The 24,843-nt window shown below is 50.0% G+C and overlaps 1 protein-coding gene across 9 annotated transcripts in view; it reads right to left on the bottom strand.

Annotated features, from left to right (window-relative positions):
• The window catches only part of PPIP5K1 (diphosphoinositol pentakisphosphate kinase 1), a 42,800-nt gene that overhangs the window by 13,970 nt on the left and 3,987 nt on the right, over positions 1-24,843 (bottom strand). For all 9 annotated transcript variants that reach the window (XM_079318332.1, XM_079318324.1, XM_079318326.1 and 6 more), the window contains 24 exons: positions 24,439-24,613; positions 23,768-23,963; positions 23,585-23,675; positions 22,507-22,592; positions 22,123-22,277; positions 21,050-21,151; positions 20,632-20,793; positions 19,858-19,979; positions 19,304-19,405; positions 18,514-18,600; positions 18,081-18,156; positions 17,501-17,610; positions 16,515-16,600; positions 16,024-16,152; positions 12,816-12,937; positions 11,924-12,106; positions 10,908-11,049; positions 10,040-10,263; positions 9,027-9,154; positions 8,433-8,547; positions 7,068-7,175; positions 5,890-6,006; positions 5,512-5,676; positions 4,341-4,431 (listed from right to left, as the gene is read on the bottom strand). In XM_079318332.1, coding sequence (XP_079174458.1) covers positions 4,341-4,431; positions 5,512-5,676; positions 5,890-6,006; positions 7,068-7,175; positions 8,433-8,547; positions 9,027-9,154; positions 10,040-10,263; positions 10,908-11,049; positions 11,924-12,106; positions 12,816-12,937; positions 16,024-16,152; positions 16,515-16,600; positions 17,501-17,610; positions 18,081-18,156; positions 18,514-18,600; positions 19,304-19,405; positions 19,858-19,979; positions 20,632-20,793; positions 21,050-21,151; positions 22,123-22,277; positions 22,507-22,592; positions 23,585-23,675; positions 23,768-23,963; positions 24,439-24,585 — 3,046 coding nt within the window. In that variant the 5' untranslated portion in view covers positions 24,586-24,613. The remainder of the gene's footprint in view (positions 1-4,340; positions 4,432-5,511; positions 5,677-5,889; positions 6,007-7,067; positions 7,176-8,432; positions 8,548-9,026; positions 9,155-10,039; positions 10,264-10,907; positions 11,050-11,923; positions 12,107-12,815; positions 12,938-16,023; positions 16,153-16,514; positions 16,601-17,500; positions 17,611-18,080; positions 18,157-18,513; positions 18,601-19,303; positions 19,406-19,857; positions 19,980-20,631; positions 20,794-21,049; positions 21,152-22,122; positions 22,278-22,506; positions 22,593-23,584; positions 23,676-23,767; positions 23,964-24,438; positions 24,614-24,843) is intronic.

Raw genomic sequence — 24,843 nt, 5'->3', positions numbered from 1 at the left:
GGCTTGTGCTCACAAGCTGTACTTCACAGACAGACACTGCTGCCATGTCTCACTGCTCCAGCACAGGGGCAGTGGGTCTGAACCAGCCCTGGAAAGCCCCAGGTGTGCACACAGCCTGGACTCTGCCCAGCCAGCACCAAGGAACGTGGCAGGCAAGGAGGGCAGCCTCATTCCTGGGGCTTGGGCTTTGCTTCTCCAAGGCACGGTGCTCTGAAAACTGACTTGACTTCGTGTGACATTTAGAGAACACCAGGCATTTCAAAGACGATTCTTTCAACTGACTGAGGAAAGCAATTGTGAGTCGAGACAAAACCTTATTATGGGCCAGACACAGCCACTGATTGGCTGTAAATTCTCTGCTAAACGGCCTTGCTGCTGCATTCTGCACTGAGAACAGGGACTCTTCAAACCAACATTACACCTACATACAAAAGGCTTCCAGAAACAAGCAGATGGATCTGGTTCCACCTTATCTGCCAAGGCAAAAAATCTGCAACACTGTCTAATAGTGTTTATCTGGAACGGTGCAACTGTTACTGCTGTGAAAGAAATCCTGCCTACATTGGAAGCAGCTCCTGATCCTAAAATACTGCACCACAGCATGATTTAGGTTGGAAGAAGCCTAAAGCTTCTTTCTCAACACCACAGCAGGACCAACTTGGATCAGCTTGCTAGGGTTTGTCCAATCAAGTGGTCAATACACCCAAGAAAGGAAATTTCACAGCCTCTCTGGGCTCCTGCTCTAACATCTGGAACATTCAGGGTGGGTGAAAAAATGTTTTCCTCCTAGCTAATTGGACCTTCTTCTGCTGCAACTTGTGTTCATTGGTTCTCCACCAAGCAGCACAGGCCTTTGGGGATATTTTGTCTCTGTCCCCTCTGCAACCTCCTGTTAAGGTGCTGAAAGAGCATTAAGGTCTCCAGTTCCCACTGAGCTCTCAGTTTCTCCTCCAATGCCGTGTGCTTCAGGCTGCCACCCATTCCCAGAGGGTTCACAGTCCTGACACACACCTCCATGCCCCAGGGAGCCAGGGCAGCACAGCAGAGCCCCAGGCACCCACAGAGGGGAGCAGATGCAGAGCCAAGCCCCTCAGCTGGACAGTGCCCACCTGATGCAGCCCAGCATGCCCCCAGCCCTCCCTGCTGTGAGGACACATTGCTGCTGCACATCCACTCCTGCCTCTTCACAGCCCCAGCTCTGCTTCTGCAAGATCCTCAAGACAGAGCTTCTTGGGAAAAAACACAGATTCTGAGCATTGAAATGTTCTTGTACAAGCTCAGGCTGAGCTGAGGACATCTGCTCCTGGCTTTCCTCAGCACAGACTAACACACAGGTGCCCTTGGACACAAAAGAACTCTTGCCTGCAGGGCCTCTGGTACACAAGCTTCAGAAAATTTCCTCCTAATGCTTTGAATTGACACAAAGTGCTGGCTTAGCATGAGCTGGAATCTCTTGGAATGCACGTGAAATTTTGTCATGCATCAGACAGGATGATGCACCTAATTGCTCCTCCAACAACAAAAACCACCAACTGACTCATTTACTGGTAGATCAAAATGGAACATCAGATTTTTAGGATTGTAGATCTTGAGCGACCTTGTGCTGTTAATTGTTAAGCTAAGGATACCCCAGTGTTTCTGCTGCAGACAGAGGCATTTTGCTAGAGCCCTTAAGCCAGAAAAGAATTCACAAAGATGACTTTATAGACAACAGCAATTGTCTACAGTGAACTCCAGAAGACCACTGTACTCAAAATAACACACAAACACACACACACACACACTAAAGAACACAATGGCCATCTGGATTTAAATGTAGCAACACTGGCTAGAAATTACTGTATGTGATGGATATTTACTGTGCATTTAATTGTCATATGTTCATTCAACATGTCAGTTGTCTAAAAACAGCTATTCTTGGTTTCCCTCTGGGAATCCCAGCACAAGGCTTCGTGCCACTGGCAGTGCACCACCCCTGCTGCTCCAACAGCCAGCAGTGATTTTACTCCCTTTTGCAGGGTTCTTGCAAGCAAAGAAAGGCACTGAAACATCCCTAGGCTTCTCAAGCTAGAAGCACATACACTATGGCAAACAATCCACAGCAATGCACTTGATGCTGCCCAGAAAAACGTGCCACACTCCAAAGCACAGAGAAAGCAAGCTGTAGCCACCTATTTTCAAAAGAGGAATCCTGGTTTTTAAATTACCAGAGGCACCATTCTGGAAGGTATGGCAGCAGGATAGAGCTATTGCAGGAGCTCTCTTGTGCTGTCTGCTCCTGCACACCTACACATACCAGGTTACACCAGGACAGATATTCCATTTTCCAGAGGTAATGACAGCCAGGCACTGACTGACAAGGTCAGGCAACAGGAGGTGCACTCATCTTCAGAAAACTCAGAAACAGCAGGCAGTGCCTGAACAAACCCTCTCATGACAGCTGCTGAGACAAGTGTTAAAGCCAAAGTTCAAGCTTCTAGAGTTCTGTATTATCTCTTAGAGAGAGAACGTATTTCAAATCCTAAAAATCAAGCAGGAAAGAAATCAGGAAGATTCATTGAAGAGCTTGACTTGTACAGGTAAAGAGGCATGGTTCTTCATAGCAGGCCTCAGGTGAAAAAAAACCCACAGAAACACAGATATCCTAATCACCAAGTGTTGTGCAAGCTGGTGTGGTACAGCTGGTCTCTCCTGCTCAATCCTTCTGCACCTGCAAGGCTCTGCAGAGGGAATGGTGGCTGGGCTGGAGGTCTGTGTCACAGAGCAATCTACCAGTTCCACCCAAGGTTTTGTCCTGGCAGAACTTCACAGGTGGGAGAATAAACAGCACAAGCTTCCCAGCAAGATTCTGAAACTAAACTTGCCAGGATCATATTTCAGATTTTGTTGTGAAGGAAAAGTAGTACTGTACAAACATGTAGAAAAGCAGCAGTCTTCTCCACTGTCAAAACAGACATTCTTCAAAAACCTGGGAAAGGCTTTAGTCCAAGGGCTGTCATATCTGCTTTCCAGAGCACAAGTCTTCTGGAGCCACACACCCAAACAGCAAAACCAGTTTGCAGTACCATTTGATGTACTCAATAATTCTCCAGGCAGGGGCACCTCCTTGACTATGTGCCATTTCAGAAATTCCCATATTCATCTGTGTGGACTCACAGAACAGCCACAGGTTTCTTCAAGCCTAAGCATGGCAGTTTGCCACAGCTCACTGAATCTCACAGTGGCACTGGGAAAGGCAGAAATAAGTGAAATAACACATTCAAAAATTACCATGGCCAAGGCTACAGTCTCTTTATGAAAAAAAAATATACATCAGCTATTCCTATTTACATTTTTTCAGATGTCTGGAAGCATAGCTGGCAGACTCCAGGGATACTTTCTCACCACTCAGAAGAAAATTCCCTCTCCTTGGTAAGTATTAGATTCCAAAGAAGCTGCTCATTCAAATGTGACAAATAAATGAGCAGGCCTTTCAGAAGTCTCTTGTCTGCAGGTTGTCCATGTAACAGAATGATGAGTCAGAACTGCTGCAGGTCTGCAGCCACGCCAGGATGCTAAGATGGTTTTAAAGAAAAAGAAAGTGGGCATGACTTGGGCATTATCACCTCCTCTCTTCAGGACACAGGTTTCACAGCCATCTCTGAATCTCATGACAGCAAAAACAGCTTTCCCAGTTTCAAAACAGCTCTTACTTTTGCAAACATATTTCAGGAAGAATTTAAACTATTCAGATATAGTTTAGGTTACGATGACATGGAATGGAACCGTCAAGGACTGAGAATGTCAAGTGACCTGAAATACTCTCTTCTGCTGGCTGCCACAAGAAGAATGGCTGCCCGGGGACTTCAACTTGATTAGAGAACTACCAAACATTCTGTCTGTGACACACCCCTTCCATACAAGAGATCTTCACAAAGCAAAGGCAGAAATAGAACAGTCTCACACAAAGAACAGCTTTGCATATAAACTGATGTTTCACAGAATGGAAAGCACACTAGTTCTCACCTAAAATCATCTCTTCCTACTAAGCTGAGAAACGGTGTAACAAATGAGCAACAGAGAAGCCGAGGCAAGCCTGGAGGCATGCAGCTGGCCCTGCTGCTCCCATACTGCAAAGGATGAAAAGTGCAGCATCTGCTGCTGCTAGCAGCTGAGGGAGATTTTGTACAGTAAAGGTACCAAGAGAGACTCTACAGTGCTCTCAACAGCAACACTGGGAGAAGACAGAACAGAGACATAAAAGGAACTCAAGGAACTCCAATGTGTATGTGGAGACAGACTAATGCCATGGAAATAGAGAAGTACAGGTGAGTAGGCTGGTCACAGGTCAGGTACAGTACCTAATCCACTCTGCTTCATTTCAGAAGACTGCCTGGAATAAGTGCTGAAGAGGCGATAACCTCCTGATTTAGAAGAAGATTCAGACAGCACCTGCAAAGACACAGTGTAATTAATCAGCATCATGCTCCAAGTCACCCCCTGCTATCAAAAGCCTTTATACACCAATTGAAGGTAAAGTATATCTTTTCCTTAAAATCACCATTTTCAAGAAGCACAAAGGTAGTCATATGCTAGGATTGTGACAGTGAATGTTCAATTTTAATTTCAAGATTTTGTTGGATTATGGAACAGTGGAAATTTGAAAAGTATGATGGGATTCATGTAGTGAACATCTATTCTCCCAAGACTCTGCTGAGACCCCTGGGACACAGACTTTTAGCAGCAGGAAATCATATCCCCTTTAGCATAGCATGTGCCTATCACAAAGAGCCTCTGAGTGCTGCACTCAGGTGACATTGTGAGTAACACAGCAATGGAAGACAACTAACAAATACCTCAAACCTTAACTCTGTTGTTTTCTGGCTCAGAAAACCAATGGCAAAATGCCTGTGAAATCCCTCTGAAAGGAAGGACAATTCCAGAGTACTCTGAAAGCAACAGTCACCTGCTGACTGTAACACTGGCCTTGTGACACAGCACAGCCTGGGAAGGAGAGAGGTTAGAACAGTAAAATCAATTTTGTCACTTTACCAGATCAGTGAATGGGACGGTTCTAAGCCTGACAGTTTAAACATCCTGGATGAATCCACTAGTGAGGAGAGACCCCTGAACCCAAGCGTGAGATCTCAGATAGGATGGAGGGATGAGAAACGTGGAGTTGCCTTTGTGACAGGCAAAGGCTGGAGCCTAACACAAGGCAGAGATCTCAGCACAGCTGGGTGGTGAGGCTGCACGTAATCTCATACTGGCTACACCTACAGAGCATGCAATCCAAATAATGCTTGTGTTTCTCAAGCATATTTCCTTACTTGCTCTTCCTCATCAGTTCCTCTGCCCTGTGTTCCTGTCCTTCCTCCACGAGGCAGAGTTTTAGAGCTCTGCTTTCCTTAAAACCCTCTTTCCCTTCTGCAGATCCTCTCCCAGAATCAATCCAGGCTCTGTCACGTCAAAAGGAATGCCAGGAAACCCAAGCCCAGCAGAATGCTTTTGAGGAACAAGGGGCGGTGGTACCTCCATGGATCCCGTCTTGCGGCTCCTGACCAGCGGCGATCTCCTCTGGGCCCCCGCTGCCTCCGAGGCCAGGGGCGATTTCTGCCGCGCGCGCTCCGGCTCCTCGCCGCCCTTCTGGCCCGACAGGTCCTCCAGGCTGCCCTGGTCTGCCTTCTTGTCCTCCTTCTGCCAAGGAAACGCTCCCCTCAGCTCCACAGCCCCAGCCCCAGCCCTGGACTCCTGCTCTGCCGAGCCCAGGAGGCCCCCAGCCCCAGCAGCCGCCCTGACAAACCCAAACAGGACGGGCACGGCTGCAGCTCCCAGGGCGCTGCCAGCACGGTGCCCAAGTGTCCCCGAGTGTCCCCAGGGCTGGCAGCCCCTGCCCAGGTGTGTGCTCACCTCTGCTGAGGCTGGTCGGAAGCCGAACCCCGTGGGAACGGTCCTGTCCTCCTCACAGCCCTTCACGCCAGGGCTGAAATGCAGCTCCACGTGGAAACGCTCCTCTGAAGAGGGGTCCTGTCAACACAGGCACAGAACACGTCAAGAACCAAACCCAGCTAACCCTGCCACCAGCCCAGGCAAGGTGCCAGCCCCCGTGCCAGCACACATCCCAGGGCCAGCCTCTGGAGCAACCAGCACAAACAGAGTGGCTCCAGGTTTGTCCCATCCAAAAGGACAGCACACAGCTGAGGCATTCTGCCTGGTGCTATTTTGGGACAACAGTCACAGAGGCATACAACAGAATCAGGCTCTATTTATACACACCCCCCCCCTAAACCCCAGCCCCTTTTGACCCATCCTGCTGCAAACCCAGCATACGCCAGGACAGTGGGAGACTGGGTCCCTTCTGGACCTTCAGTCAGGCTGTTCCAAGATTTAAGTAACTTTATCTACTATTAATTTTTCATTAACCTTTTTTTAAGGAAGACAGAGCTTTTACAGTATCTGGCAGTAATGATTTAAATCCATCTTGACTGACTGACACATCCATACCACTTATGAGAGTTCTAGTCACATGTTTTTTGACAAGCATCACTTTTAACATTAGTTCTGTGAATACAAGGCTCTCACTCCATAAGGTGTGGGGTTAGGGGCTGCTCCCCTCAGCACCACAACCTCCTGCAGCACAGACCCAAATCACAAGGTCTGATCATTAGGACATTCAGTTTGGTTTTAGAATAAAAAATACTTTATGGGTGTGGAATTTCTGGATATTTTCTCGAAATATTTCAAAAATACAAATCAAATATCACTCAGTTTTATTTTTTTTCCTACTGTTCACTTGCAATTAATACTTAATAACAGCAAATAACTTTGCACTAGGAAATGCTTTACAGTAGTCAGTATTAATTACATAAGTTTGGTATTACTGCTCAGGGTGACACTGCTCACATGTAACAAGCATTAACTGGGTCACTGACTCCCACATAAACTAAAAACTAGCAGTTGTGTTAATGATCCATCTGCCTTTGTTCCCAGCAGCAAGCTCAAGTTACAGCCTTCCAACTGAACTGTCTCTGAGCACTGTGCCTTGCAAGGGGGCAGGAAGCACTGCATCCTACTGCTCCATCCCTCACCTTGTTGTTGTCCTCATAGAGCATGATAACAATCTGGGTCATGTAGTTCAGCTCTGAGATAGCACTCAAATAGTCCATGGCTCTCTTCCACTGCTGGTCTTTGTTCTCCTGATGCACACACACAAACAGTTGCATGGGATAAGCAAGAGCAGACACTGCAGCATTCAGTGAAGGGGACTGAGAGCTCCTCTCTGCACAAGGCAGCACTGCCAGGACAAGAGCACCTGGTTTGACTCGCATGAAGGAGCGACCCTGCAGAGAGGTGGGTGCTTGCAGCCAGGAGCAGCTGCACACAGGGGGCTGCAAGCCCTGTGCCACGCTGGCTGCAGACAAGCAGAGCCCACAGCAGGCTCTCAACACTGCCACTCTCAAATGCACAAAGGAGCACAAGGCATGAACCCGTGCTAAACAAGGGTCCAAGTGAAATGCTTTTACCTGATGTTGAATGAAAAATCTGAGACTCGCCGAGCCCTTGGGCTCTGCAGAGCAGGGCACCCCTCACTGCCCCCCAACTCTGCCAGGAAAGGCCACGCCAAAGTTCCACCCATGGTGCTGTGCAGTGAACCACCACCTTGATGGGTATGAGCTGAACCCTCCAATACAAGGAGCCCAAAGCAGCCCAAAATCCCTGTGCTGGCAACACACATCCTTGGGCACTCCAGTCAGGGAATGAGGGAGCATCTTATAATTATACGGTGAGTACTTCAGAGATACTTTTCTGATCAGTGCCTGTAGATATGCTAAGCTGCCACAGACACCAGAAATCATGCCTGCTAAGCAAGCCTAAACTCTCAAGTCATTTCAGACCATGCTTAAAAATAGGAAGGTAAATCAGAGAGCCTCTCAAGAAGAGTAAAGCAGAGCTTTTCTCAGGGTCTGCATGCCAATTGATTCAGGAAGTAGGTGAAGAGAGAGCAAGTGAAGGATGAATTGGATGAATTAATCCCTAAAAATGTGTCATCTGCCTCTCTGGTAGACAGTACATCCTGTGAATTTGCAACCTCAAGTCACTTCCTCTGTAGGAAAACTTGATTTTATTGCCTTATAGAGACAGGACCAAGCTCTTAAAGAGCTGAAGGAAGCAGGAAGGAAGAAATTCACCCATCCCCATTGCCTCATACTGCTGTTCTCCTAGACAGGTAAGTGGTCTGCTCACCTGAAACTAGCAGGACAGACCCTGGATAAAACATGTCACAGTGCAAGCAAGGGAGGCACTGAGGGAGAACTGTCCTCCCACGTGGCAGGAAGCAGCAGCATGCAAACACAGCAGGGATAGGGGCAACCTACAGACACACAGTGTCCACCTTGGCAAAGGGCAGTGGAAAGGAGCAGGGAGGGTCACTGTGAGCCCTGCTGGACACTCACATCCAGTAGCCCCCCGTAGCGGAAGATGCTGAGCAGGGAGTGCACGTGGCTCTCGCTGGTGAAGTACAGGCGCGTCCGAACGTGGCGACCTGGCGACAGAACTCCTCTGGAGTACCTAAACCAAAACCAGCCCACAGTCACTGTCTGACACTCACCTGACACCCACCACACACCAGCACTTCTGTACACACAGTGGAATGACAGTCCCACATGGGAAATGCCAAAGGCAGCAGGACAGAACAAACAATGAGAGCACTGGGCACAGGAGGAACAAGTTTTGTGGAATCCTAATGGAGACACACAGTAGGTGGCTCTTCATTCTACACTGGCCCTGTGCAGGGAGGAGATGAGGCATCACCATCCAGCTACAATGGCTACAAGTCTTTGTGGCCCTGTGCTTCTAGTCAGCAGTCTCAATGCTCCTTCTCCATCTGCCTTCTAGTTCTGGGAGCACCAACACGCCTTCCTCCTTGGAGGCTCCTGCAGTGCATGCTCAGCACCTCCTTCCACAACAGGATGCTCTGCTGGCATGGGAACCACCCACTGCTCCACAGCCGCCCTTCCCAGTGCAGCAGCATGCAGCACAAGCCTTACAATGGATGCAGCTTGTTGACAGACTCATCTTCATGAGTTCTCTGTAGGTCCAGCTGGATCTTTTTAATGAGAGGAAGACAAAAGCCAATAGCAATCTCCAGTTTCTCCTCCTTATTAATCCCATATTCCTGCAGGAACAAAATGACAGATACCCTGAGTGGTTCTTTGCCACATCCTCGCATAAAAGGCTCCTTAACTTCAACAGCCCAGTCCACAGCAGCACTGGTTAATCAAGGACAGGAAGAGAAATGTCCCTCAACACTTTTCACTTTTTTTTTCCACATATTGCGGGGGGTAACAGAGGACTGAGACTCTTGTAAGAACACCAGGTATGTCTGAACATGACTGTCAGTATCCTTCCAACAGCTGAGAGGTGCAAGTATCACAAGTGAATCTCAGATCTCATGACATGCAAACTTATACCCCGAGCCAGCATGAGCATTAGAGCAACAACTGCTATTGGCAAAGATAAAAATTGCAGTACTATGCTGAAAACAGACAGACTGCATCTCACCAGCAACACTGAAAAAAGTTTAGACCACTTCTGCTCTACAGGGGCAGCTGGACTTTGCTGGTAGCAACTCATCCCATATAAAATAAACTTTGCCAGAAGCAACTCAACATTGTAAACTGAACAAGTCCTAATCTGACAAGAATAACAAACTTGTGAGAACTTTAACATACAAATCTCCCTTCACTTCCACCACCCCACATGTGGAGGAGGATGGAATGCTGCTGTAGCACACACAGGCAGCTTGAAGCTGTGCTCAATGCACTGCAACCAACACGGAAAAGCTGCTACAGCAGCTGCTCATTGCTCTGACCCTGCCAGACTCCTCAACCAGAAGCTCAGCCCTACCACATTTCAAGTCATAAATGGTTTTGGCCTTATACAAACACTAAGACAGATCTGAGAAACACCCTACTGTGACATGCTGCCTTGGGAGTTAACATGCAAGGGAATCGAGACAGAACACAAAGGCCAGAAGCTGGCATCATCATACAGGCTATACCTGGGGTATGATCACATCTGCCAGGGCTTTGGAGAGCTTGAAGAGCTCAGTTGTGCCTTCCAGCTTCAGTGCACAGTTGTGCTGTACATCATACTTGATGCAGTCATATATATCAGGGATCTTGCTGATGTCATAGCGCCCGTTCTTCATGCGGAAATCCCGCTCCAGCTTACTCCAGCGCTGCAGCATCAGCTCCAAAGTCTCACTGTGGTACAGCTGCAGGTCTAAGAGCAGAGAACACCAAACCACATTCACATCCTAAAACCACAGAATCACAGAACCCTGGTTATTGCTGCAGAGATTGCAAGTGACAGCTGTGACTGACTTCTCCGAGCATGAAAGGGCTCCCACTTTTTGCATCACCCACAGGAATCCTAGTCTGGAAAAGCCACTGGACCTGTTGCAGGAGTGTCCACCTGCAGCAACAGGCTACTTCTGAAATGCTTGAGAGAAGTGAAACCGTTTGTCTGGTTGATTAGGTCTGCCACAAATCCCATGGCAGGACCCCAAGATGCCTTTGTAAAACTTCTGCACTTGTTACTGGAAAGTCGAGATGAGAAAATTGTGACTGAAAAACTTGCTGTTTACAGTCTCCAGAAAAGGCCTGAGAAACACAGGCATTCCCCTCCAGGCTATACTGCTGCTGTTCACATTTACTCTAAACCAAGATGCAGATATCATTTCCTGTACATTATAGCTCTCTTTAACAGCAATTTAAAGTGGAGCCTTCCACAGCAACAGCATATACAGAATTGCACTTTATAGTTTCTTTACTACAGACAAACATAAGCCCTAGTGGTGTTAGGGAGCTCTGAATATGCAACAATAAATTAATCTCTTCCAGCCTCTTAGCAGTTCTGTTGCTCACCTGCAGATTTTGGGTCTTCCAGACGTTTTCGTATCTGAGAGGTGAGATTCTCAATCAGGGTGAACACCTGGTTACAGACCTCAACTGGGTTCTGGATAAAGGTCATGGAGTTGAGTAGAGAAGCACTGCCTGTAGGTGCTAGCTGAAAGAAGATTCCAGCAGAGATTAGTTAGAGTTCAAAAACGGGGAAAGCAAAATGTCTGCCTTTTGCAGCCATACTGCTTTCTGATTTGGGACAAAAGCTGTGCTCCCAGCTGAGCACAATAAGCTGGCCTGTTCCTAGGAGCAGCCAGGCATGTCCTAAAATCCTCCTCAGGATGAAACTCAGAGGGAGCAAACAACTGCTCCCATCAGATCAGATCTGCCTCCATCTATAATATCCTCTCTTGACTCATTTTGCTTCTGTGCTTGAGCAGAAGGGCTTCATTTAAAGTAGTTCTTTGAGATGATAAATATGTTCCTTAAAGGATTTTGGTCGAGTAATCACATTTCAGAGCCTGAGAAAAACAGTATTTTGAGAACTTGCTGGAAAAGCAGCAACAGTGCTTTCACTGGCTGCTGTGCTGGATGCAGCCCATGCTCTCTAGCCTGCAGCTAACAGAACCTGCCAGGACACAACAATCAGTAACCCAAAGGCCAGCTGACATGCACAGAGCACGGATCTGGAACCCTCTGAGGCACACTCCCTGCCCACAGCAGCTGGCATTGATCTGAGCAGCACCAGGAGCTCTTTTAGCACCCTCACAAGAACAAAATGACCTGGGAATTCTGAAGGGAGAGGAAGGCACCATGATCAGTCTTGAAGGGGACAGCAGGGGACACTGAAGACTGTCACTTAAAGAAGGGCAAGGGCTATTAACCAGCACACTTCTATACACATCCTGTCATTCTGACCAGAACTGATCTCAAACTAACCAAACCACTGTTCACATGCCACACACTTAACATCAAACCACTGAAGCAATGATATTCTCCTTCCAGATACAGAGAGCAATGAAGCCAGACTGGTGCTTTACCTTTTCAAAATCCTCTTCACAGAACTCAGCATCCTTCTGCATGATTTCGTGCAGTCGTGCCTTCACTCTGTGCTGACAGCTGCTGAGGGAATCACTGTCACTGTCCAGCAGACCATTCATGTTGGCACTTTTCACCATCTGCACCAGGATGGGGGTCAGTTCTCCTTCCAGGGCCAGCAGACCCTAAAGCCACAGCACACAGGACAAGATTTCAGGTCTGTGCAACCCAAGCTACAGAAATTCTGGTATTTTCACTGTCAGAACCCAGGCAACTTAAGTGAAATCTCAACTGTCCTTGAAGGGCAGTTTTACAGCAACATCCCCTCCAGTCAAAGATGACTCTGACATGCTTCTAGAGCTGTTCAAGCAAAGGACAGCTCTCCCTGCAGCAGCCCCAGATTTGTCCAGGCAACTGTTGAGCAGGCTCAGCTTTCAAGCAACTTGGTTTGCTTGAAAATGTTAATACAGTGAAGACTCCTAAGGCCACTGCAGGATTCCTCAGCTGCAAATGAACCTGTCTTCCCCCCAGTCCCCACCCCACACTGCACCAAAAGATATTCCACTCCCCTTTTAAATCCAGCAGGCAAGGAATAACCCCTCTGGCTGGCCAGCCACCCCAGAAACATTCACTCTATAGGGAGTAGAATCAGCAGCACATCTGATGTGCTCTAACATCAAGCACCAGCAATAATCCATACAATCTCCTTGGGGCAGAGTCCTGTCCTGGGCAGGACAGTAAAGGTGACAGGATACACCAGATGTTCAGTATGCCCCATACAGCTGCTACCAGCACAGTGTGCCCCAGTCCATCCAACAGAGATCCCTCCTCATCACCAGAACCAGCCTATTTGAATGAAGCAGAACAAAGAGATGCCCAAGAGAGGAGAACTACCTTTGCAAAAGCTGCTGCAGTCATCTGCACTCTGCCCTCGTCGGAGGCGTAGATCTTGAGGTCGTGGCGGTAGGTGCTGTGCAGCCTGAGCAGGCCACAGCCAGGGAAACCAGCATAGTCACCTGCACAAGGACAGCTCCACAGTCACATCCCACACCTGCCACACCATCACCTCCCTATACTGCTTTACACAAAATTATTTTATTGTAGCAACAAAGTTACACAGAGAATTAGTCACTTGCATAGGCACCGTTTATGCTGCTCCAAAATAAGACTGTTCTAGCTATGCACAAGAACTAGAAATGTAAAAAAGGCTTTGCTTAACTTGGGAAAGTTAATTTTGAGGAAAATGAGCATTCACCAGCCAAGTCTGATGCTGCCCAAATTCTGCAGCAAACTCTACTGAACAGCCTGTAGTAGTTCTGCTAGCCTGAATACCCTGGTGCAGAATGAAGATGCACCCCAAAAAAATCAATTCCTTCTGCTTCTTTTCTGCATGAGAGCGGGTCCTCAGAGCTGCAGGGAGGGCAGGAGAGTTTCCAAAGCAGATTCTGTGCTGCTACAATTACCTTGTGGCACAAATTGCCAGTTCATTTCTCATGGCTGGGTCAATCACAGGAGTCAGATGAATAATGGAGGAATGCAACTCCTGCAGCTCTTGAGTTTGACCTCCAAACACAGTGCAGTGGTCACTGGCTGCTGCTGTCTGGAATCCCAGGGCAACCCTGCACAGTACCCAGTCACACTGCATGTGACAGAGTCAGGCACCAGCCAGGAGTCAGATGTATGCTTGGGAAAGCTGCCAGGCACCAAATGCTACCCAGGAACAGAACACTTCCCTGCAAAATGGCATCTCTCCCTCCCCGTGAATGACCCCACGGAGCAGAAGTCTACAGAGCTGTTGTTCAGAGTGACTCATCTAAGCACAGGGGGCACTTCCCTGTAGGAGGTTACCAGGGCAGTTAAGCATGACTTCTCCTTGTGAATCCATGCTGACTGCTCAGAGTCACCTGCCTTTCCTCCACGCACCCAGGAATGATCTCCAGGATTAGCTGCTCCATCACCAGCCCAGGGACTCTGCTGAGGCTGCATTCCCTGGGCCCTCCTTCTCATCAGTTTTGAAGCCAGGAGCTACATTTTCTCTCCTCCAGTCCTCATGCACCTGCTCCAACACCCAGAGCCTTTCAGAGAGAACCCTTAGTGGCCCTGCAGGGACACCAGCCTGCTCCCTTGGCACTGAGTGCAGCCATCAGGGCCCTTGGCTTCATGGATGTCCAGCTTGCTTAAGTGTCCCCTTACCCAGTTCTCTTCCACCATACTTAACAGTTTCTTATTCCAGAAGGAAATCTTCTCCAGTCCAATTTAAATTTGCTTAATTAATTTGAAATGGTAATTAGTTAAACTAAATTAATTGAACACTCAAGTCAAAGACAAGCATACCCAATACTGGGCTCACTGGATCAATCCAGTGTATTACTCCTGACTCAAAGGCAATCTCAGCATGTTTTTTGGTTTTTTCCCTTTTAGTTCTTGTTGATTTGTGTGCATATTAATGCTTTTCAGCATCACACCATTATGGTGGAGAAAATATGAAGTTACCTCCCTAATCTCCTGTCTCAGGGCAGAATTATCTGTGTTCCAAGACAGATCTCCTCTGTTCTCTACATTTGACCTAAATTCCTTGTTAACCATTCATAAATTTTGTATTTGCTGCATCAGAATGCACCTTATTAGAACCACCTGTCTTTTCTGAATGCTGGCACATTATGTGAAGTCAGCTGCTGTGCTTCAAGACACAGTGCAGTTTAACAGCACGCCTGTCTGCTCAGCTTTGGGTGCAGAGCCCACCTGGATGACCTAGCCCAGCACACCACCCCAAAACAACAAACGCCGCTCCCAGAGCGGCACCCAGGCACAGAGGGCAGGGCACAGGGGCACAGGGGCACAGGGACAGGGGGGCACACAGGCACAGGGGCACAGGGGCACACAGGCACTGGGGCACTGGGGCACACAGGCACAGGGGCACAGGGGCACAGGGGCACAGGGGCACACGGGCACAGGGACAGGGGGGCACACAGGCACAGGGGCACAGGGACAGGGGGGCACACAGGCACAGGGGCACAGGGGCACACAGGCACAGGGGCATTGGGGCACACAGGCACAGGGGCACACGGGCACAGGGGCACACAGGCACAGGGGCACACAGGCACACGGGCACAGGGGCAGGGGGGCACAGGGGCACAGGGGCACACGGGCACAGGGGCAGGGGGGCACAGGGGCACAGGGGCACACGGGCACTGGGGCACACAGGCACAGGGGCACACGGGCACAGGGGCACACAGGCACACGGGCACAGGGGCAGGGGGGCACAGGGGCACAGGGCACACGGGCACACGGGCACTGGGGCACACAGGCACACGGGCACAGGGGCACACAGGCACAGGGGCACACGGGCACAGGGGCAGGGGGGCACACAGGCACAGGGGCAGGGGGGCACACAGGCACAGGGGCACTGGGGCACACAGGCACACGGGCACACAGGCACAGGGGCACACAGGCACATGGGCACACAGGCACACGGGCACAGGGGCACAGGGGCACTGGGGCACACAGGCACACGGGCACAGGGGCACAGGGGCACAGGGGCACACGGGCACAGGGGCAGGGGGGCACACAGGCACAGGGGCACAGGGGGGCACACAGGCACAGGGGCACACAGGCACAGGGGCACAGGGGCACAGGGGCACAGGGGCAGGGGGGCACACAGGCACAGGGGCACAGGGGGGCACACAGGCACAGGGGCAGGGGGGCACAGGGGCACACAGGCACAGGGGCACAGGGGCACAGGGGCAGGGGGGCACACAGGCACAGGGGCACAGGGGCACAGGGGCAGGGGGGCACACAGGCACAGGGGCACACAGGCACAGGGGCACAGGGGGGCACACAGGCACACAGGGGCAGGGGGGCACAGGGGCACACAGGCACAGGGGCACAGGGGCACAGGGGCAGGGGGGCACACAGGCACAGGGGCACACAGGCACAGGGGCACAGGGGCAGGGGGGCACAGGGGCACACAGGCACAGGGGCACAGGGGGGCACACAGGCACACAGGGGCAGGGGGGCACAGGGGCACACAGGCACGGGGGCACAGGGGCACTGGGGCACACGGGCACAGGGGCACACAGGCACAGGGGCCGTGCAGACTCACCTTGGCCGCCGGGGTACATGCAGCGGAAGGCGCGGCCCAGCTCCTCCGCCTGCACGCGGCCCGCGGGGGTCAGCTCCCCTCCCCACTTGAGCACCAGCAGCAGCGAGGGGCAGGGCTCCCGGCGCGCCCCTAGGACACAAACAGCGCTCAGCACCCGAGCCCACCCGAGCCCACCTGAGCCCACAGCACAGCACCGGGAGCTGCCGCCAGCCCCTCACACAACACCAGCCCGACCCACAATGCCCAGAAAACAAATCAGCAAGAGGGAAACTCAACAGTCACTAGTTTCTGAAGGTACAGCTGACAGTCACAAATTGCAAGTGCAAGCCCTGCAGAGGCAGCCAGGGTGTACTGGCACCCTGTGATGTGAATAAAGATAAGATATGGGTCACCAATTCTGTTGCATGTCAGAGCCTATACAGGAAGGGGAGCTGCACTCACACCTGAACTCTGGGCTTAAAGATCAGGGTAGCACCATCAGGCTTCTTTACCTTCATCTTCACTCACAGCTTTTGGATGTCCATGAGGCAGATAGGTCAACTGAACCTTACGATTAATGCCAGAAAAATGTCCATACCTGTCACAGGGATGGAGAAAAAAAAAAACTGGAACAAATCAACTCCACCCATTGTCCAGAGGCCCTCAGGCAGTACACAGCAGAATTACAGCACAGACAAGACACTTTCTGCTAAAACAGCCACAGCCACGGAACACAATTTTTGTCACGTCCCTGTGACCCAGCACACACCTCAAAAGCCAAACAGCTCTCTCAAACAAAATTCAAGGATCCATGCCCATGCTCTTCTACCAAGAGAACCCTGCACTGTCATTTCTCACTAGGGCTTTAAATCTATCTACATCTTTAACAAGTGAATTCATGAGATCACAGAAAAAGCCACTGACGTCTCCAGAGCAGAAAGAGCAGAGGAGGGAATCCCTGCAGAAAGACCCCCTCTGTGCTCCAGAGACATGGCCTGAGCACAGATGTGTGCCAAGCTAGCTGCAGTGCTGAGAGCCCTGGCTTTCTTTAGAAGTTGTCAATACTACCGTATTTTTATTTTGACTGTACAAAACCTCAGAGGACACAAATATCATCTCATGTTTTCCAAGCTCCTTTTTCCTAAACTTTTGGCACCAGGACAACTTCATTTAAAACAAGTTTTATTCCAATTAGATCAAAATGCTTCATATCCACATAGTTCCTCAAGGACCCCAGTTCCTCTCTTGCAGCAAAGAACACTCAGCTTTGTCTCAAGTTGTTTGGCCAAACACCAGACACACTTGGGACAAGGATCAGCAGGGTTTTGATGTCAAGGAGAAAAGGTGAGGACCATGGTGCCTTTCATGTACAGTTACTACCAGGGGACAGAGAAGACCCCAATTTCTGGACAGCTGGCCAGGACACCAGCAGTACAGCTTGTTTCTGTGCCACATGCTCTCAGGCAAACCCACAGTGCTCTGAGACAGGAATGCTTACATCTCCAAGACACTCTTCAGCTGTTCCAGTTTGGATTTCCTCTCCTCAATTTCACAGTCACTGTGGGTTCCCAGCTCCACCACAAGCTGCCGTGCAATGTCCAGCACTTCCTGCAGGAAAGCAGAGAGGAATTCTGCCTCAGACTCACCAGTGTGCTCCTGCAAGGCCTCCTGACTGCTTCACCCTGCATCAGGTGCACACAGACACTCCTCTGAGCCATGCCATTTCACAAGGCACAGCTCAGCAAGACAAACTTTCCCACTGCAGTTTGCTCCATCCCCATGCTGCAGCCCTGTGGAGAGCCAAGCAGGTACCCCCAACTGCCCCACACCTGCCACCAGAGGCAGCCAGAGCTGCTGGGCAGGCTGCACCAGCTCCTCTCCATCCTACAGTGTGTGCACCAGGCAGCAGAAGTTTCTGTCACCCAGCTGAGTGGGCACAGGGTGCAGAATGAACAAGGGACATCTGTGTGACAGACTGTTGTCCTCTTGGAGGTTTGCACCCTCCCAAAGAATGCCTCACACCAGGACCTGTATCACCTGCATATCCCACACAGTAAACCCAGAATGTACTTCCTCACCTGAAGCTGCTCGGGCCTCTTCAGCTTCAACTTCCCTGTCTTGTAACCATCATATTTGTCAAATAATTCAAAGAACCTGAAGAAACAACATAGGACATGAATCCATTTTCTGCTGTTTCAATAATACAAGGAGTGTCAGACCTACATATACATTCAGTCTCTGTTCTTCTGGGAGAACAAGCAGGCTGCTGGCTCTTCCCTGTGCCTCAGAAATTCTGAAAAAAGCAACTGTTTTTCAAAATACAGCCAGCAAGCAGATACTAGCTTCTCATTTAGTGAGACACTTTTGGGGGCTCTCTCAACTGGTCAGAGAGCATTTGCTTGGGTGGGCAGGAGAAAGTACTGCCTCCTATGCACTCAGTGCCCTGCTCCTGGTTTAGAGCAGGCCCTCATCCCTTCCCAGCAGCACAGCACTTCTTCCCCTGGCTCTCACCTGGGATGCTTCACTTCCATCTTCATCTTCTGCTTCGGGGTGCGATCTCCGTGGCGGATCACTGCAATCACACAGCGCAGCTCCATCCTGGGGGAACACCAGACAAGTGACAAATCTGCCCCTACACTCCAGGCAAGTGCCTTCCCACTGCTCCTTCAGTTCCATCCTGCTGACAGCTGCTTTCCTCAGCAGGGGAACAATTTCTCCCAGGCTAAACCAGACAGAAGTGCCACAGCTACAGAGGGAATCAAAGCTCTGCAGACACTACCAAACTGAGTGGTTTCACACCAGTGTACAGATATGCTGAGGATCACAAAGAAATTTGCCTTTGGTCTTTTAGCCTTACGTGCTGGAAAACTGGTAAGGCCAAAGGTATCATATGAGGGGCTGCCAAGCATATAAATATGGTAATATGAATATCTCAGCTAAGTGTTTCCACCTATTTCACTGGTATCTCAACATGCACTTTCTCCATGCAGCAGCCAGCTACAGCATCTGTCCTGTTCTGTTTCCTGCCCTGATAAAAATTTGGACTCTCTGAAAGCCATTTCTGAGCAGTTTCTGTAATTTCTTCAGTTACTGCTCATGTGCATTCATCAAACCTACAGCTAATCTCCAACCTGCCACAACTCCCATAAGCCTTTCCACAGACATTTCAGGGCTGCAAGCAGCACAGCAGCTGGAGGATGCCATGCTGCTAGTGGTGTCAGGCCCTTGGTCAGGGTTTTTCACACCTTGTCCCTCATGTAGGCACCACTGGCATCCTTTTGAGAAGATGGCAGGTACTCACATGGTGCCTGAAGTTGTGGGCACAATGGGGATGTCTTCTGCCTCTGTTGGGATGGACCAGGGGATATGAAACTGGGGAGCCAACTCCCTCATTATTATATTTCTGGAAGGAATCAGAATACAACACTCACAGAAAATCCATTCCCTTGGTTCTCCACCTCCTCCTTAGCAGTCCTGCTGAAAGATGTACAGAGAGCCACAGAATTTCCCCTCACTTTCACTGCACAGACATCTATCACACTGTGGGCTAGTTAGGGTACCCCAAAGGGATATCAGTTTCCCCCACATCACCAATACCACAACTGAGCTGGGCATGCAATGAAAAGTCCTGGAAAATACATCTAGCTGTAGACAAAGACAGCTAATGCCAATGCAAGCAGGAGCTCCAGGAGTTGAAAATAACCCTTTCCTCCAAGAGCCAAGCTTTCACCTGCTGAACAAATCACTCACACGAACCACCTGCAGCTTCTCTGACATACTGACCAGGACTCCACACTTCATTTCACTTTGCCATGAGTTACCTTGTCACCTTATCAAAACTCAGATTGTTCATACCCAAGGATTTTGGCACAGTCATCATAATACTTCATGGAGTTCTTCACAAAGCTGAAGCCGTTCACATCACAAACAAAGGAGTGGCCATTGGCCCGCAGGAGGTCGAAGCCACACACGGTTTGCTGCAGGAGGAAGCAGGGGACATGAGACTTGGACACACAGGACCAGAAAGGGACCAAATCTGCATCAGCACAACTGCATGGGGTGCCAGCTGCAGCGGGGTGGGAAAAAGGAGTCCAGTGCTTCTTCTGCTGACACTGCTGAACATGTCATGGAACCATACCTAGACTCATACTCTATCCAGATGTAAAATAAAACATCAATTTGCACCAGAGCCATGTTATTAAAAAAAACCCAAAAACTTAGAAAAAACCAAAACTAGACAAACAAAAAGCCCAAACAAACAAAAGAAACAAACACAAGTATCAAAATGCAAAAAGAGAAAGAAAACCAAGAAAATAAGAGCAAATTTTGCACATAAACAAAAGCAGGACATAGTGAAGACAGAATGAGCACAGGTCAGGCGGAGGATGCTCAGGATGCAGGATTAACTGCTCAGATGTATGTGGGACACCAGGCACCTGCCAGCCCAGAGGGCATTTGCTGCAGGCCCTCCTGGCTTCCCAGGCACCTCTGGCCAGCAAAGTGCCACAGCCAGCAGGACCGACAGCTGGCGCCGGGCACGGAGGATTGCCACGCCTGACAGTTTTAACACCAACCTGAGACACACCAGGCACCCGTGGAGCCCTGCCCCGCACAGCAAAGGACACAGACCTTGAAGGCCACGCAGACTTTACGGGCAACGAGCTTCTCCATGGCCGTGAGCATGACGGGGTAGCGGATCTCCTTCCCCTCGCTGTCCCGCTCCACCTTCCCGTCCAGAGCCGGCGACTTGCGCGCCTCGGCGTGGGCGTAGTCCGGCCCCACCGTGTACACCTGCAGACAGACAGCCCTGACACGGCCACCAAGGACAGCTGCAGCCTCCACAAGGCACTGCTGCTCCTGACAGAAAAGCAGGTGAGATGGCCTCACGTTCCCGGTGTGAGCTGCAGAGTTTTGGGGCCGAAAATGCACGGTCAGCACTCAGAGCTTGAACACACACTGCAGAGCCTCTGCAGGACTAAGCACAACTGCTGAACCTTCAGCTCCCCGGGCCTGGCAAAGGAAGGCTCCCTCCCAGGCTCCTCCTTACCTTCACATCAGTGCCATCCGTGGGCATGAACTCCTCATAAATGTAGGAGCCTGTCTTCCTCACGCTGCTCTCTGGGGAGTACACACTGCTCCGGCTGCCGATCTGAGAGCACACAACAAGCACTCAGCAACAGCACAGCGATCCTTGTCTTAGATGGAAGCACAAGAGCACAAGTTTCCTCCCATATGTAGAGAATTTAGCAGACTTAACTGATTAGCATGGCCTCCCAGCCATTACAGTACACTTATTTATGGAGGACAATAAAGACTAAAATGCAGGCAGCAGGTAACTCATTTTCTAGGCTTTAAAGAGGAGAAAAATTATTATAGACCATCAATTTGTTTCCAGTCACTTCAAGGATATGGAACAAAAATAGGTGAACAAAGACCTACAAAGTAAGGAGCCTAATTAACATGCAAATGAAAATAAATTATGACATATTATAATCTAACCAATTTAACTTCCTTCTAGGACCATGAATGATTTTATCAACATCGATAATGATGTTGTTTTCATTTTTAATAAGGCTTTGGATACAGCCTCAAGAGGCATATCTGTATCTTACCTAAGGGAACAATCCTTTTAGAGTTATTAATGGCAGATGTGTAACTGACTGGAAAAAAGATACATCACAGCTATAACTGTTCACTGGCAAAATGGGGGAAGAGAGTAAGGGCAGACTTCCTGTGGAATCTAGGAATAAATACCGCTTTTATCATGTGTGCAAGGTACACTAAATGGGAAGAGCAAGAATGACATTACATGACAGGAACATAGGATTTTTGAAAAACTCATCTTGATAAACCCAGGAGAAATCAGTATGCAGTTCAGAATGGGACACAGTGCTCCATGACTACAGGATAAGGGTCACCAAGAGGATGGGGAAGGTGAAGTCAGCACTACCACTAAAACACGTCCTTCAGTGGTTCCCAGGTGGGTGGGGCAGAACTGAAGGTTCTAGGAAGGTCTGAATACCCCAGCACAAACCTTTCTTTGCCCTTCACCTGCCCCAGCAGTCGCTCCTGAAGCCCAGGGGTCAGCAGGCTGCAGGAGCAGCTCCGAGCCCTGCTCACCTTTCGGAAGAGGCGCTGGCTGCCGCCGCCCGCGGCTGTCGGGTAGTAGATGTACACGTTGTGGTCCTCAGCGCTGACCGGCTTCTCCACAAACGGCTTGGGGAACACTGCCCCGTTCACCTCCACGTGGTCCTCTCCTTCCACCAGGCTGCACTCTGACCACACAGCACAGCAGCAGCATGTCAGCAAACCTGACAAGTCCTAGTGCAGAGCCACAGCCCCTTCCAGGCCCATCAGCCAGCTTTGCTGCTGGGACCTCTGCCCACAAAAAACCCAAAAGCTTATGAGTCAGCCTCTTTGAGGTGACTGCAGCTATCTGAACTCTGCAGACTATCTCAAATAACAGAGCCTGGGGAAATGGCTTTCGGTAGAGCTGACACCAACCTTCTGGTCTGTCAGGATCTCGATTGAGCACAGCATAGCGGGGCAGGTCTATTCCCTCCTCCTGGAGGATCCGATACACCTCACGCCTGTACAGGACAGAAGCAATGTCAACAAGGCTTTAGAAGGGCCTCAGTACACATCAAGGGAAAGACTTCACTCCCACTGGTGAACACAGTCAGATGAACACTAAAGAGCACCAGGACAGACTGCAGGTATTCCTCAGCACGTGCTGTCTGGATGAGTCCTGCAGGCTCTGAGGTTTGCCTCAGTCCTGCTCCGGACACAGACGCCTCGGAGTAAATCCCTACCTGGCCTAAACATGGATGCTCAATTATTAGCATGTGCCCAAAGCACAGGAGCCCAGATACACACCACACACACCACCTGCCCAGACCTGCCCTCTTGGAGAGTGCCCTGTCACGTGCTGTCCAGTGCTCAGGCCTGGCAGAAGCAGCAGCAGCCTTTTTTCATCCTGTGTCAAGGGGCAAACCCCAGTTCTTTCACTAATTACACCTTGGGATGCCTGCCAGCACCCACATAACACTCCTCATCACCCCAAAGACAGGGCAGGAGGTTTAGGTTCTGTTGGGAGCCCTACTCACACACAGCCAGAGCAGGCTGGATACAAGAGCTGAAGTGTGTGGCTGCTGCTAGCCTCTACCAACAGGTTACTCAGAAACCTCACAAGTCTGACCAGCACACGTTCCATAGATTCTGACCCAGTCTTGCTCACAATTTCTGACCCAGAGCCTCATCTTGGCTTTTCTGCTAAGAGATTAGTCTTTTTCTGCTTTAGTCATGGCAGTCTTGTTCTGTGAGAACTCTTCCACTCCCTACATCCCAGCCACTCCTTACAAGACATTTACACCAGGAAACAAAGCATGGTTTTACATGGTCTCCATGGTTTTACCCTCAAAGCCATTCCCCTCCATATTTTGGACAAACCCCAAAAAGCCACTGCTAAGATCCCCTTCCTCCTCATCTCACTCCTTTGTGACCAGAAAAATGAAGTTTCCACAGCATGCTGAGAGGAATCAGAGGAAGAGGGAAGGGGCTTTAGTGGCTCCCAGACACCCACCTGTCCTGGATGTAATATTGCATATCAAGGTCGTTGATCAGAAATGGCTTGCACAGCTTGGCATAAGCAACTGCCTTATCCAGGGGGAATCCTGAAACACAGAGTGAGGACAGAGGGGAAGCCTGAAAGCAAACTCCCTTGCTCACAGCTCAAGCAGGCTAAGGGCTGCTACAGATGTGTTACCTTTGGAGTGGAAGGATATCAGGCAGTCACAAGAGGGCCAGTTCTCCACTGGTTCATTCAGAATAACATCTTCCCCCATGATCACCACTGTGATGTACTCAAACTTGCACAGACGTTCCAGGATCTGTGTCATGGGCTTTGACTTGGACTTTTTGGTCATGGCACAGATTCCCACCACAATCTGCCGTTCCGGAGGCTGAGAGAGGGGAAGAGAGAGATCAGCTTAGTTGCATTTAATATAATACTGAATAGAGGCCAAAAGCAGTCAGGAGCTGGAGATAATTTTTTTCTGTTTCCTGTTATTGGAGGTTACAGAAAAGAATGAATGTTTTCTTCCTGGAGAGACACCTTTGCCCTTTTCACAGGTGCCAGAGTTTTCCTCAAAAATGTCCCCGGGGAAACAGAAAGGTTTACAGGAGTGTCAGGTTAAGTCTCCAGAACAAAGAATCCACTACTTTTTCCTGATTACACCTTCAAAAGAAAGCTGGGTTTCCTGAGGCAGTGAGCACAGCAGCATGCGTAATGTGTCCTGCCATAGATGGCACCGCCTGTCCCAAGGCTGTGCCAGGTGCTGTGTCCCCTGCAGTCCCAACCACCTGCAGCCCCAGCAGTAACATGCAAAACCTGGTGAGACCAGGGTGCTCCAGCCCAGAATGCTGGCATCTCCTTACCGACTCCTCCTCTTCGTCATCTTCAAAGAAATCTGTCTCGTCTGTCTTCATGTTTGATCCCAGAAATTCTGTCTCATCATCTCTGGAACCAACAACAAACCTGGGAGCAGAGCTGTCTCCCTCACTGGAGGTCGTCAGGGACGACATGGCAGCGGCGGCGGCCGACCATCCCGCTCTGGAATCACAGGGCAGGGGAGACAGAGCTCAGCTGCAGCCCCGCCAGGCCAGCTGCAGGCTGGAGGCATTGATGGTGGGAGGCAGGGACACTGCTGCCAGCGTTACAAGAAAGGCACTCTCAGGGGAGGGGATCTGGAATGCTGGATCATTTCACATAAGCAGCTCCATATTTCAACTAACCCCCCTGCAATGGGACAGTGTCACCACCAGCACTGAAATAGTGTAACC

This window comes from Erithacus rubecula (assembly GCF_903797595.1).
Source record: "Erithacus rubecula genome assembly, chromosome: 14".
NCBI classification, from domain to species: Eukaryota; Metazoa; Chordata; class Aves; order Passeriformes; family Muscicapidae; genus Erithacus; species Erithacus rubecula.
Note: the sequence above shows the minus strand (reverse complement) of the source record. Positions and strands in the feature narration are given on the sequence as shown.